The sequence below is a fragment of the Melanostigma gelatinosum genome (genome assembly GCF_949748355.1).
Source record: "Melanostigma gelatinosum genome assembly, chromosome: 11".
NCBI classification, from domain to species: Eukaryota; Metazoa; Chordata; class Actinopteri; order Perciformes; family Zoarcidae; genus Melanostigma; species Melanostigma gelatinosum.
This window is the reverse complement of record NC_136644.1, coordinates 15,243,590-15,256,504: the sequence shown is the minus strand read 5'-3', so window position 1 is coordinate 15,256,504 and position 12,915 is coordinate 15,243,590. Positions and strand designations below refer to the sequence as shown.

Below are 12,915 nucleotides of genomic sequence, written 5' to 3'. Positions count from 1 at the left end.
CTGGTCCATGGACACGCCTCTTTCTCCAGTGAGAGGAGCTGAAAAGCACAGCAGAGAAGAGCCAAGCCAAAGCTCTCTCCCTCTGTCTTACTCTCTAGCTCGCTTAGACAGACACACAAGCTTATATACACACTCACTCACTTGTCCTTTCTCAATCCTGAGTGCACGCAGGGAGACAAAACAGCTGAATCGCCCGCTCACTTGTTCACACACTGATTACACTACGTCCTCTCTCTCCACCCTCCTATTATTGTTCTCGTCAGTCATTTATGTCTGACTTAGTTCATGTCACAATTACTCGGATATATTGATTTGATGTGACATTTGGGTCCATAAAAAACAAAGAACATATTGTGGTGTTGACCCCCAAATGCCCAACACACACACACGTGTGCCTCTGGGGTCGTATCATTGTTCAAACAACAAAGCAGCCTCATGCCTGCCCCCTCAACAAGGTATCAGTGTGTGTTTATGTGTGTGTTTGCATATGTGTGCGTCCAGTGGTCAGTCCAGTCTTTGCTGTTGCCCCCCCCCCTCATCATGTCCTCCCCCAAATCTCTCTCTCTCTCTCTTGCTACTAACTGGAATGGGCAGCTATAAAAGGCAAACGGACAGCCTAACCCCCCCCCCCCCCCCCTCCTTGCTGCCGCCCTACCCCCACTGGTCCTAAAAAAGCCTCCAACCAGTGAGATTGCAAGATAAGTTTTAACAACGCTGCAAACCGGGGCCGTTTATTATATATGTGTGTGTTTCCGATCATGAAAGAGTATGTAAATCAGTGTGTTACTTTGTTCTTGTTTGCCCGTGTGTGCAGATATGCCCCTACACCCAGCTTTTAAGGTTTTGAATCATGGCTTGTATTGGTCGACGTCTCTTTTTTCCCCCTGTGTTCCTTTGCCTCCATTTTGCCATGGAAACCCAGCATGTATTGTAATGCCTTTGTGAGTGTGCTTTCTTTCAGCTTTTTTCTTCCGTCTGGTAGCTGGTTGCCATAGGCGGACCATGGGCCGCAGCCAAGCCTTACAAGGCCGTTCACCACTCAGGTGGGTGCTGGGTGTTTGTCTGTTACACTGCAGCCAGATTCCTCATCTGTCCCTTGGTAAATGATCAGGAATTAGTCAAGATCCTCGCTGTGATTCAGCCACTTTCTGAATTGCAAGTCAAATATTTGAGAAGAAAAACTACATCTGGTCAACATAAAGTAAATAGCTTGACAGAATGTAATAACAATGTACTAAAACAGTTGGTAGTTAGAGGAGCGGCTCTCTGGTCCTGGAGCTCATAAGAGAGGCAGCGGTTTCATTATGTGTCATTTATGAGGTGTTTTAGTGTGTGTGTTTTAGTGTGTGTGTGTGTGTGTGTGTGTTTTTCAAGGATTTATCATTGCCATTTTACAATACAACATTGCACAATGAAATGTAGTCTGGGGGCATTCAGGGTGATTACTCAGAGCTTAGCCATGCTGTTCTGTAGGTGTTTGATGTGTGCCAATGAGCTGTATTTTATTGTGTGGCTGTAGTTTGTAAATTGTAAATTGGTGAAACAGACCAACAGAACTAAGATAGATGTGAATAAATGTCTTCCTGTGCGTTTCTTTTAACCCCAACTCCCAGCCCTCGGTCCAGCCTCGGTCTCTGCCTCACACATGAACAGCTATTAGTGCATTTGACAACTTTTAGGACATATTGATTTAAACCAGGGCTATTCATGCATTTTTACTGGGAAGTTGATGTACCTCAAAAAACAGAGAAAAAGATCCACTGATTTACAGACGTCTCTTTCCCAATGTAAGTCTATGGGAAAAGTTAGTTTGGCGCTCTTCCAGTGCCCCATCATCCAATACTCAATAGCTCAGATAGTGTGATGTTATTTTGTTATTTTAAGAGATGAGTTCCTCAGTTGATTTATTTTTAACTTAAAATGATGCCTAAAGTTTGGGCCTAGTTGAAGTAAAAATATTTTTTGTACGCTACATTTTTACATTGCTCTCATTTGGCAGATGCTCTTTTCCAAAGCAACCTAAGTACATTAAACTCAACAGGAACAAGAGATACAAATATGTTCGAATAGCTACAGTACAAGTACTTATAGGGTCTTTTCAAAAGTGTCTACAGTCTTATTTTATTGATTGGGGAGAGAAAAGTTCGAATGAAAAGTAGTGTTGTAGTTTGGCCACAAGATGGAGTGGTAGCTCCTTAAATGGTCAGGAACCATGTGGCCCGCCTGAATCGATACAGGACCCATAATCAGGTCTTTGTTTCACTCATAAACGTACAGTTTTATAGACTCTACTTGTTAAGTGAAGGAGTGTTTGTGTTACGATCATGGAACCGGTAAGGCCGAGTAATCTAAATCTTTGGTGTTGCTACTCTGCTGTGTGAACATGCTCTGGTCTTTGTTGCTCAACATTGTTCAAAACATGTTCCTGTTCCTTTAAGGGATCTCTCCTACTTCACCGTAGTGACGTTGCGCGCAGTATATTCCTTATTCAGAGAAAGTCCAGTGGCGGAGTGTGGAATCTCCTACTGCCATAGCAGTCTCCTCCAGGTGCTGAGCAAAAAGCAGGTCAGATCATTTCATCTTTACTCCAATCTTTGCTACGTCCAACAAACTATAAAACACAAAAAAGTGCCGTGGCATTAATTGTCACGTTTTGACATGCGCTTCTCAATTTCATTTTGAGTGTGTGAGAAAGTTTGTTATTGCTGTATTTTCCTCACAGAATGTGATGTAAGAGTAGTTGCAGCTCTCTAAATGATAAACAACTGTTCTACATAACTACGCAGGTTTTATTCTAATTACGGTTACACTTGTAATATACATTGTAAAAGTAGTCATGCTCTGGGAATTGTGATTAGTTCAATGAAAAGTGATATCGTGTCTCTAAAGCGGATCTGTATTTATTTATTTCCAAATTAACTTTCAAACTTTGGCTAAGAGTGTTGGGAGACTCACTGGCTGTTGGTGGTGAAAGCGCGTTTACACTTGCTCCTATGTACAGACCTGGCAGGAAGTGCATGTGCAGTGAACATCATCTCTTTCTCATAAGGCTAAATGTAGTGGCAGGGTTGAGCAATCAACCGTGGGCTTTTACCCACATCTTTTTTTAATAAACTTCTTTGTATGCTGTCCAACCAACAGGAACAGTGAGATGCACATGTTCCTTCTATTTCTTCACCTGCTTTTTCGAAATCGTAAGGGAGGCTTTTAATAGTGTCGAAAACCTTAAGAAAGGTATATTCGTGTCAATGTGTCAAGATAAAAGGCCACACTTTGAATATATGCAGCAAATATCATTTTTATAATGTGCTAGATGTTCTCTCTCCATATTGCTGTGTAAACTTAGATCTAGTTCTGAAAACACGATATATAAGAAGTAATGTGGCTTGACCTGATTACATTCATTTGGATTCCAAACTGTCTCTTATTGATGAATATTGTAATTCCTCTCCACAGAATATTTTTTATCATGAACACAGACAAAGATCCTGAATTTACCACCCCAGAGGGAAACGGGATGGGTGAGTGTCTGATTCCTTGTCTTTCGTGTGAAGGCGTACGTGATCAGGTTGCACACACGTTTCTCCACAGCTGCCACCATCCTGCTTACCGCACTGCCTCAGCACACATGACTGAAAAGTGTTGAAAGCTGAAGCTGGATGTGTGCAGGCTGCATTTGATAACAGACCATAAGTTTTCTGTGTTCCTGAACATTGATTGTCTGTGAAGGGATTTTAATATTCCATTATTCTAACAGATAGCTGTGGCTTACTGGTTTAAAGTTCTCCAAATGAAACAAAAAGTAACACAGAGTATTTGCACATGCACAACGTGTCACTTTTTCAGACGTTTGCAGTGATGTTGCAGATGTGAAGCCACAGGAGGAGGAAGAAGAGAGGGAAGATAATTCATTCAGTGAGAATGGAATGCAGTGCGCTGAAGGTGTGACGGCTTCACGTATGTACACCCCCCCCCCCCCCAACACACACACACACAATTTACATCTTTCCATTACGCTTCGCATTTTAGCCATCGAGCTCACACCGTCCATCAGTTTACACTTACTTTGTTGTCCACTGACATTCCGAAGCGTTGGAAAAAGTTTGAGGTACGAACCGCTACAAACCCTGTGAATTAATACAATGAAGCGCTGCTGTTTGGAAACACATTTTAGTAGTAAAAGTCTAGCAAAGTAACTCAAAACATGATCTCGTTTCTATCATTTCTATGTTTACCTGAAGGCTTGTAATAGTTTCGTATCTCAAAGTGTGATAGAATTTTCTGAAACCATCGAAACAAGGGGGAGTTTTATCCTTTCACTTCAGTTGAAATAATAATAATATTTAAAAAATGTAATTAAATATGATCAACTAGTGACAGATTACGGACAAGTGCATGAAGTAAGAGCCATTTGTATGTCCTCCAACAGATTAGACAGGAAAGGCATCATGAAGGCCTTCTAGTTATCCTGGGGTAGAGTTAAACGCTCCTGCACTGGAGCTCATCATTAGGTTTTATTCAATGCAAATTAATGAGAAATTCATTCTCAGAATTTGATTCAATCTGCTTTGAACACTGTTCGGGAAGATCCAGAGCATGAACATGAGAAACATGTGGGCTAGATCAACCCCAGTCTGGTTTTGTTGCTCATTGCAGTGTCATGTATTGTCGGATGAAACTTACATCTTAATTCATCTTAAATGTGACATGTTAACATGGTCAGATATTATGGGTATTTCTTCATCAGCAGTTTACACTCACACCGGGCAGAAACACACACACACACACACTATTTTGAGTGTGGAAATGTCACTCAGACTTGTGGCCTTCGCATCTCCTTTGTCACAAAATAACGTGGTGTTACAGACAGCTCTCCTATTTTTTTCTGACTGCCACCCATCTGCTCCACTGGGTGCACATCCTAAAGCCCTGCTCTGCATCTGATGAGTAGCCTGCGGTTCACTCTCTGAGACCCTGGACTCTATATCGGGCCTCTCGGAGCTCTGCATGTGCAAAGTTTCCATTGCACCTCTGAGCGCTTTCCACAATACAAGGTGCCGCTCTTCAGCTCATCACCAGTCGCCGCCAAGACCACAGTGTGGTTTCTGGATGGAACCGAGTACATTGACACTAAGCAAGCGTTTAGGTGAGAGGTCCTGCAAACCATGGCCTCGGGACCGTGCGTGTCAACAGCTGTGGGGTTGAGAAATTGAAATACAGTTGGGCGGATCCTGTAAGGTGTGGAAGTTTGACCTCCAGTGGGTAAGGAGTTGTGGCTAAGATAAAATGGTCAAGAAGAAATAACAGGAAAAACTTGTATATGCTAGAATTGGACTAGAATTACAGCAGTGCACTGCTGGCTGTGGTGCAGATGAATGTTTTTCAGTGTCAGGGATACAGGCAATAAATAATCAATCTGAAATCTATTTTTAAAAGCAGATGAGGAATTGGTGGTGTCTGTGTGAGGCGCCTGCTCTCTTTCTCTCCTGCCCTGGTTCTAGTTTCTGTGTGTTCAGAGGAAATGCCTTCCCCCTTATCTCGTGTACACATCTTCTGAATCTCTTTGTGACACTTCACATAAGCCCAAATTAAGATACCCACACATTGGAGATGAGCTAGTATTAGTATGAAACTATCAGCTATAAATACAAATGTAGAAGTAAAGATGTGACAGCGTTTTGCATTCTGGTTGGAGTGGAGTCTCATCAAGCTTATTTAATGCCTTATTTGGAAATGAGAACAAACATCAACTGTTGTATATGGACTACACATCACTTCACATGTCTTGTCTCTTCCTTATCACATTTCAGTCACTGCATGTGTGTTTGCATCCGATGTCACTCCAAATATATTCTCCCTTGCTTCCTCCTTGCTTAGATGTGATAAAGATTGAGGCAGAGGAGATGGAAGACGACGAGCAGTACCCTCAGGCTGAAAAAGAAAGAGAGATATCGCTAAAAGAGGAAATGGAGGGGGCCAGTGAGGACGGGACGGAGGAAGGATTCGATGAGGAGAGGACAGAGGAGGACGATGATGAAGAGAGGGACGGGGAGGGTGATGAAGAGGGAGATACCCTGAATGAGCCACAGGACCTGTCGCTGGTGGACTACTCGCGTTACGACAGCGCGGCCCAGCCAGACGCCCACGCAGGAGCAGCGGCTGGTGCAGAAGGGACCTACGTGCCTGGAGCCGTGGCCCCTCGCATCCAGACGACAGGCAAGCTCAACTGTGACATCTGTGGCCTGTCCTGCGTCAGCATCAACGTACTGCTGGTGCACAAACGCAGCCACACGGGTAAAGCACAGGAACACAGCCTAAAGCACCTGACCTCAAACACAACAGTTGCACAATCGTCTCTCTGTTGATAGCACTAGTGGATACCGCCTTGCATTGACTAGGTCAAGATGTTTGATCGCGTAACTACGATTAAGAACGCACGAGTCTGCATGATACATGACGCACGTGTCCTAACCAGTGCTGCAGTGACAGCAGGAGGTTGTGAAATATCCTCTGTTGTTGTTTAAATATGAAGCACATGCAGTACCTTTGTGATTTGTGTGTAAACAGATAGGTTAACATAACATAGTACATCTACAGTCATTATTTGCCCTGAATTATGCAATTCCTGTAATTAATGAACTCACTAGTATATATGGTGCATGCTTTTTGTCTATCCACATGTTGTAATACTTATCATTGTGCAGAGTGGTTGTCAGCCACATGAACACACGTCGTCTATTAACACACTCATCATTTTACTGATGAGTACAGTTGACTCGTAGAAAAATGCTGACTTCAGATGGAACTCATGAGGATGTGTTTTTGACACGGGGAGTGAGGTGCACAATATTCTTGGCATTTGCGTGGTTTGAGTCGTGAGAACATTTGTTTCTAGGTTTCTGGCAATCTGAGTGGATGTTGCCTTGTTCCCTTTTCAAAGATGGTGAATGATTACGTGTTTTTTTGCAATTCACTGTAATACTAGGGACAAGAAGAGTGTCGTTCAACATTAGTAAATCATTAAAAAAAACAGTTTTTTTATTTCTTAAGATATCAACATCAGAGTATTAAAAGATTTTCACTCAATAAGTTTTGAACACCACATCAATGTGTTCAACAGTAACCCAGCCCAACACAGTGAATCTGCAGCAACAGATCATTTACAGTGGTGGAACTTGACGAATAAAAAAGTAAATTAAAAAAAAGTTGTGTGATCAAAAGAAGCAGATGTCATCTTGCAGGCTTGTTTTTCATGGTGTGTTTTTCTTCCTCACCTAGGTGAGAGGCCATTCCACTGCACTCAGTGCGGGGCCTCCTTCACCCAGAAGGGAAACCTGCTGCGCCACATCAAACTGCACTCCGGGGAGAAGCCTTTCAAATGCCCCATGTGCAGCTACGCCTGCCGTCGACGTGATGCTCTGAGCGGGCACCTGCGCACCCATTCTGGTACCAGCCAGCCACATACTCACTCTCATGTAAAGCTGATATGCACTGATACTGTATGCACCTGTGCACAGTGTCATGTTGGTTGGTTTGTCACTCCTTGGTGTTGGTTTCTCACTCCTTTTGAATCACATGAGGTCTGCTGAGCCTGCATTGCTCTTCCAGTAACAACCTGCCATGTACTCTCATACGGTTACGCTCATCACATATGACGTCTTACTCATTTACCTCTGGAAACTTACTCATTCACTTTCAGTTCACGTGTTTTACCTGCAGACACGCTGCACAGTCTCTTAATGTGCTCATCATCAGTTTTGTGTGAAACCGCAAACTTAAGGAAATAATACTTGCTGTAACATTTAGACGGTGTTGATGTTTCATGTGTTGGTGATTAACTGAAACTCCTGCTCACAGTGGAGAAACCCTTCAAGTGCAACCACTGCAGTCGCAGCTATAAGCAGCGCAGCTCCCTCGAGGAGCACAGAGAGAGGTGCCATGTGTACATTCAGAGCAAAGGCCCCGCTGAGAGAGGTGAGCACACAGTACGAACTCAGCCACTTTCTGACACTCGCTGCATCGGGCAACATCTTTGAAACTCCTACATGTCTTCACAGGACACACAAAGACACACTTCAGATATGCACACATAACTGCTAATGTAATCTGACCACTGCACAGTTTACATAAGCTCATTTGCACATATGGAGCGCGCAATTACAGCTGTTATTTCTATCAGATCCTGTTTTTATAGCCTCGTTGAATTAATGAGCTTATGACTGTTACCCATCATTACAGCTAAATAGGTTATGGCTGCTGCGGTTTGGAGGCACAGCGTATGAAGACCGCTTCTAATGTCTGGAGCGACAAAGGGGAAGCCAAATATGTAGGGCAAATGTTTCAACCCAGCCGCTCAACACACGCACACCAACCCTCTAAATTTAATTTATTCAACTGTTATTTAAACAAATAATATCCACTGATAAAAATCTATCTGGCCAGGAAGGCAGCAAAGTTAAACATTGATTTCATGCATACAATACAATACAATACAGAGTAAACAAATTAAGTCCACGCATCAACAGAAGAGGTTAAATTGACACGATGTACATAACCTCCCCCCAAAAATGCCTCTACGTACAGGACAGTTGCACGGTTGCAACACACGAAGCTCTGCTTCTGTGGTCACCAAATGTCGTAAGTTTATGCCTGATAGTGCCGTAGTGGTGAGGAAGTACATCCTCATCCTGTGGTCTCCTCTCCTGCACTGGTGAAGTAAAAACCCACCAGGAAGTTAAGTCAAAGGAGCTTCTGATCTCAAATTAATATCTTGTTCCTCCCAGTGTGACTCAGCTTCGAGCAGCTGGTGTGTCTTGCAGGGTTGTTGTTTTTTTACTTCACTTTACAACCTCAAAAGCTTTGACAGGTGGACAGTTGCAGCTCAGTGCACTGCCTTTACTTTTGATCGAGAAGAGGTTCTCATTTCTGTGTTGCACTTACTCTCTCACTCTCTTCCTGTCAAGCAGAGGACAGCCAGACATCCAGGACTCAAATGGGCACTGAGCGCGCTCTGCTGCTCGACAGGCTCGCCAGCAACGTAGCCAAACGGAAGAGCTCAATGCCACAGAAGTTCACCGGTAAGAGCAGCTGAACACACAGACACGCAGGGGCCGAGTAGAGGCAATGACCTAAAGCAGATTAAAGAGTGTTGAAGTTTTAAAATGATTTAAGATTAAAACAAAAGATTATGAATGCCTACATTTTCTAAGTTTGATTGATATGTTCATCTACCGATTTGCTTATTAATATTTTTATGTTAATGCATATTTGTTTCCTGACTTCTGTATTTTTAAACTTTATCATCTTGTGCTGTGGTCTTTTTGACATTTTTACATTGTTTGTGCTTTTTGCTATGCATTTATGCTTTGTAGATGATTTCAAGTTGTCTGTATAAGCTACTTGTTTGTCTGTCTATTTGTCTTTGCTGGCCTCCATCTCTTGGCAAACAGGAATTGAGGGCAGAATACCTGCCTCATACCTGCACACACCACAGAGTGGCTGCCACTGTCCTAAATTCTCTGCGAGAAATGTGCCGTAGGTGGGTATTGGTAACCATGCATGGTTAAATTAATGGCTACATGTTTAAAAAAAAGAGAGAGAGAGAGCGATAGAAACAGAAACTTGCACTTGAAACTTGTAAAATATGTAATTCCTCACTTTGTAGGTTTTCATTCAAACTCGGATGCTTTCTCTGAGGGATGAATGATCTAAAGATATGAGTTTAAGTGAATAGCTGACCTTGGGGTCCTACACACACACACACACACAATGATTTTCAGTTTGCTCTTCAGCTTGAACATTGGGTTGTAGTTTCGTAAATCATACCTCAAGCTGCTCACAAAAAGAGAAAAAAACTCCTACATGTCTCTATCAGGTTGACAAATGAAGTGAGATCTTTCAATATGACAACCACAGGGGGGAAAAGAGAAGTAATGTCTGCAACCACAGAGAGAGAGAGAAAGAGAGAGAGAACAGGCGGGAGGCGAGAAACGTGAGCAGGTGCCTCTCTGTCTATTCTTTGTGGTACAGCTGCACTAGAGGCCTTCGTCTGCGTCGCCTGCTTCCTCTCAGCCCTCTGTCCTCTCATGCCGCCAAGCTCAACTGCTGGCTCAGGGTCCTCTACTGCTTTAAAGCTTCTTCTGTCCTGGGATCCGGGCATGTTCCAGGTTTCCTTTGTGTTTACCCATGGATGCAAATTGTTCTAATTGTCTTTAGTCAACACCAAAGTGACGACCCCTTAGAGTCCTATAAGGATCTTTAGTAGATATTTTCCCATCTATAAGCAATAACTGTTTTAACTGCTGCTTGTGCTATTTCTCTGGGTCTGCTGTTGGATGAAGTATGTGAAACATCTTCCTGCGGAGTCTTCAGTGCTCTTTTTTCTCATGCTGCCGGTCTAGGCGATAATGGTGTCTGCCTGGACCTGAGCTTTAACAGGGAGCTGGTCTACCGAACTGACGTCAAGGATCCTCCGCCGGGCTCCCCAGGGCCCGACACCCACCAACAACCCACAAGGCCAGACAGTAACCCAGCTCCCTCCCGCAGGCCCTACCCCATCCAGTTGGGCCGCAGCGACATCAGCCCCATGGGCCTCACTAACGGCCACAAGATGGGCATGCCGGTTCTTGGCCACCCCCACGCCACCCAGCCACCCCTCGGCGTGGACTCGTTCCATACTGACGGCTCCCAGATGTCCCAGCCTGTAATGTACAGCTTAGGGCACCTCCTGGGGGGGCTGAATCATCAGAACGGCATCCCTCACCCACACGCCCAGTCCATCCCCTTGTCGCCACTGGAGGCTTTACGGGTGGTGCGGGTAGACGGGGAGGGCGGAGCGCTGCCCGGGGCGGTGTACCCCTGTGGCCACTGCAGGGTGATCTTCCTGGACTATGTCATGTTCACCATCCACATGGGGTGCCACGGCTTCCGCGACCCGCTTGAGTGCAACGTGTGCGGCCACCGCAGTCGGGACCGTTACGAGTTCTCGTCCCACATAGCCCGCGGCGAGCACCGCCTAGAACTGAAGTAGCTTTCATCCATGCAGACATTCATGCTTTCAAACACACATACCCTCACACATGCACACGCACACACACACACATATGCTCCGATAGATAACACTGTATAAGAACACACAGATTTACTCATATAAGTAGCTGGTAGTATCAGAAATGAAAGCATGAAGTAGTAGTCTTTTATGTGTGTGTTTGTGTGTGTGTGTGTGTGTGTGTGTGTGTGCGCGTGTGAGTGCATGTGTGTGTGTCTGTGTGTGTGTATGCGTGCGTGTGTGTGTGTGTAAGATAGAGCTATTGAGAGAGATGTTATAGGAGTGCGGCAGGTGTCAGTGTTCTTAGTCATACTGTACTCATCTGAAAAGATGGCCTGTAAAGTGTCTATGCGGGAGTAATTCTACTTCCTTTTCATATGTTACATTAGTAGTTAATGATCACTGCTGTAGCCACTGTTTATATGATATAGTCAGCCATATATACATTCAAATGTTCAACAAGATAGCAAAAATGAATGAATTTATTGTGTATCTGCTGTCGTTCTTTTACTGTTATATGTGTAAAGATGTAAAAATAAAAGATAACCACTCCTTTTCCTTCATAACACATAGACCTGCAACTTGTTGAGAGAAGTTTATCTTCTCTTGAAAGCACTTGCCAATTCAAGACTGCAGAAGAAAAAAATCCTATTATCTAGAAGGTCACATGTCTCCCTTTAGGCTGTGGTTTGAGAGAAGTGCAGTTCACAGCTTCAAACGACATCCCTTCGCTCTGCACCATGTGTTGGTTTCTCACAATATTATACACTCAAAGTTAGAAAGGGCTCACAGAGTTATTGTCGCACGGAATAGAGATGTATATATTTAGGACTTAGAAAGTATCAGGGGTATAAATGAAAGTTGAGATAGGTCTAAATTAAATGTCAAGTGCTGTTGAAGATTTCTCTGAAAGCATATTAAAGCTTTTACATTAAATCAGGAACAAAGACTATGAGCCACTGCAGTATATACAATTGGTATTATCTGAAAAAATGATCAAATGACGGTAAAACAGCAAATGACTCTTGCCTTGTGATGTGGGATTGTCAATCGACATCACCTCTTCTTCCTTCCCACCCGGATGGTGAAGAAATGAATGGCAGTGGATCACAAATCTCTTCACACCAGCCCCCATCTGCTGGGAGAAGTGTGATACTGCACGACAGTGACTTACTTTTGATGTGTTCTCCTTACACAGTATCACTCCAGAGCAGTGGGTCCCAAAGTGGTTTCTATTATCCACTTGGGGCCCTTTAAAATAGTGCAGGGGGCTCCCAAACTAAACAAAGAATAGCGCAATGCATTTATTATTTCTTTAACTTGAAGAAAACTCCATGAGAGAATTATTCTTATCAATAGTTTCACTCTTCCCACTAACTCTCACTTCACCCACAGAACAGGTGGTAGTAAGTGATGTCTGCCAGTAAAACTCCACACATGGGAATTTATGTGTTTGATGGAAAAATGTAGCTTCAAATGGAGGGTATGTGGTCATTTTTGATATGACAGACTTCAGGAACCTCCGTTGACAGCTGTTATTGGAAGAGGTTTAGGTGAACACACAAAATGGGTTCTGACATAGCAACTAAGTCGGTGCATGGGGGCCGTGTGTGGATGCACTACGCCCACATGACAGCGCGGGGACTCAGTCACGCCTTGCTGCCTTTCGACCAGAACAGGGTGTTAGCTTCATCCAGCTGCCACCCCGCTATCTGTCCTCTCCATCAGTGCCAGTTCCCTTTTCTCTCTTTGGGTTTGATGAGAAGTGACACTTGTGAGGCAAACTGTCATGACAGCTTCATGTTCATACGTTAGATAAAAAAGCCCAGTCATCCATTTAAAAAATGTCCAGGCTGCTTCTCTTTTTT

General features: G+C 43.8%; 1 protein-coding gene across 1 annotated transcript; it reads left to right on the top strand.

Annotated features, from left to right (window-relative positions):
* Positions 1 to 2,500: 2,500 nt before the first annotated feature.
* LOC306785257 (zinc finger protein Aiolos-like) lies at positions 2,501 to 11,478 on the top strand. Its single transcript, XM_079279560.1, has 8 exons — positions 2,501 to 2,565; positions 3,457 to 3,521; positions 3,847 to 3,957; positions 5,878 to 6,294; positions 7,279 to 7,446; positions 7,858 to 7,974; positions 8,967 to 9,077; positions 10,401 to 11,478. The coding sequence occupies exons 2-8, from the start codon at positions 3,470 to 3,472 to the stop codon at positions 11,027 to 11,029; spliced, it is 1,605 nt and encodes a 534-aa protein (XP_079135686.1). The 5' UTR covers positions 2,501 to 2,565; positions 3,457 to 3,469; the 3' UTR covers positions 11,030 to 11,478.
* Positions 11,479 to 12,915: the final 1,437 nt, after the last annotated feature.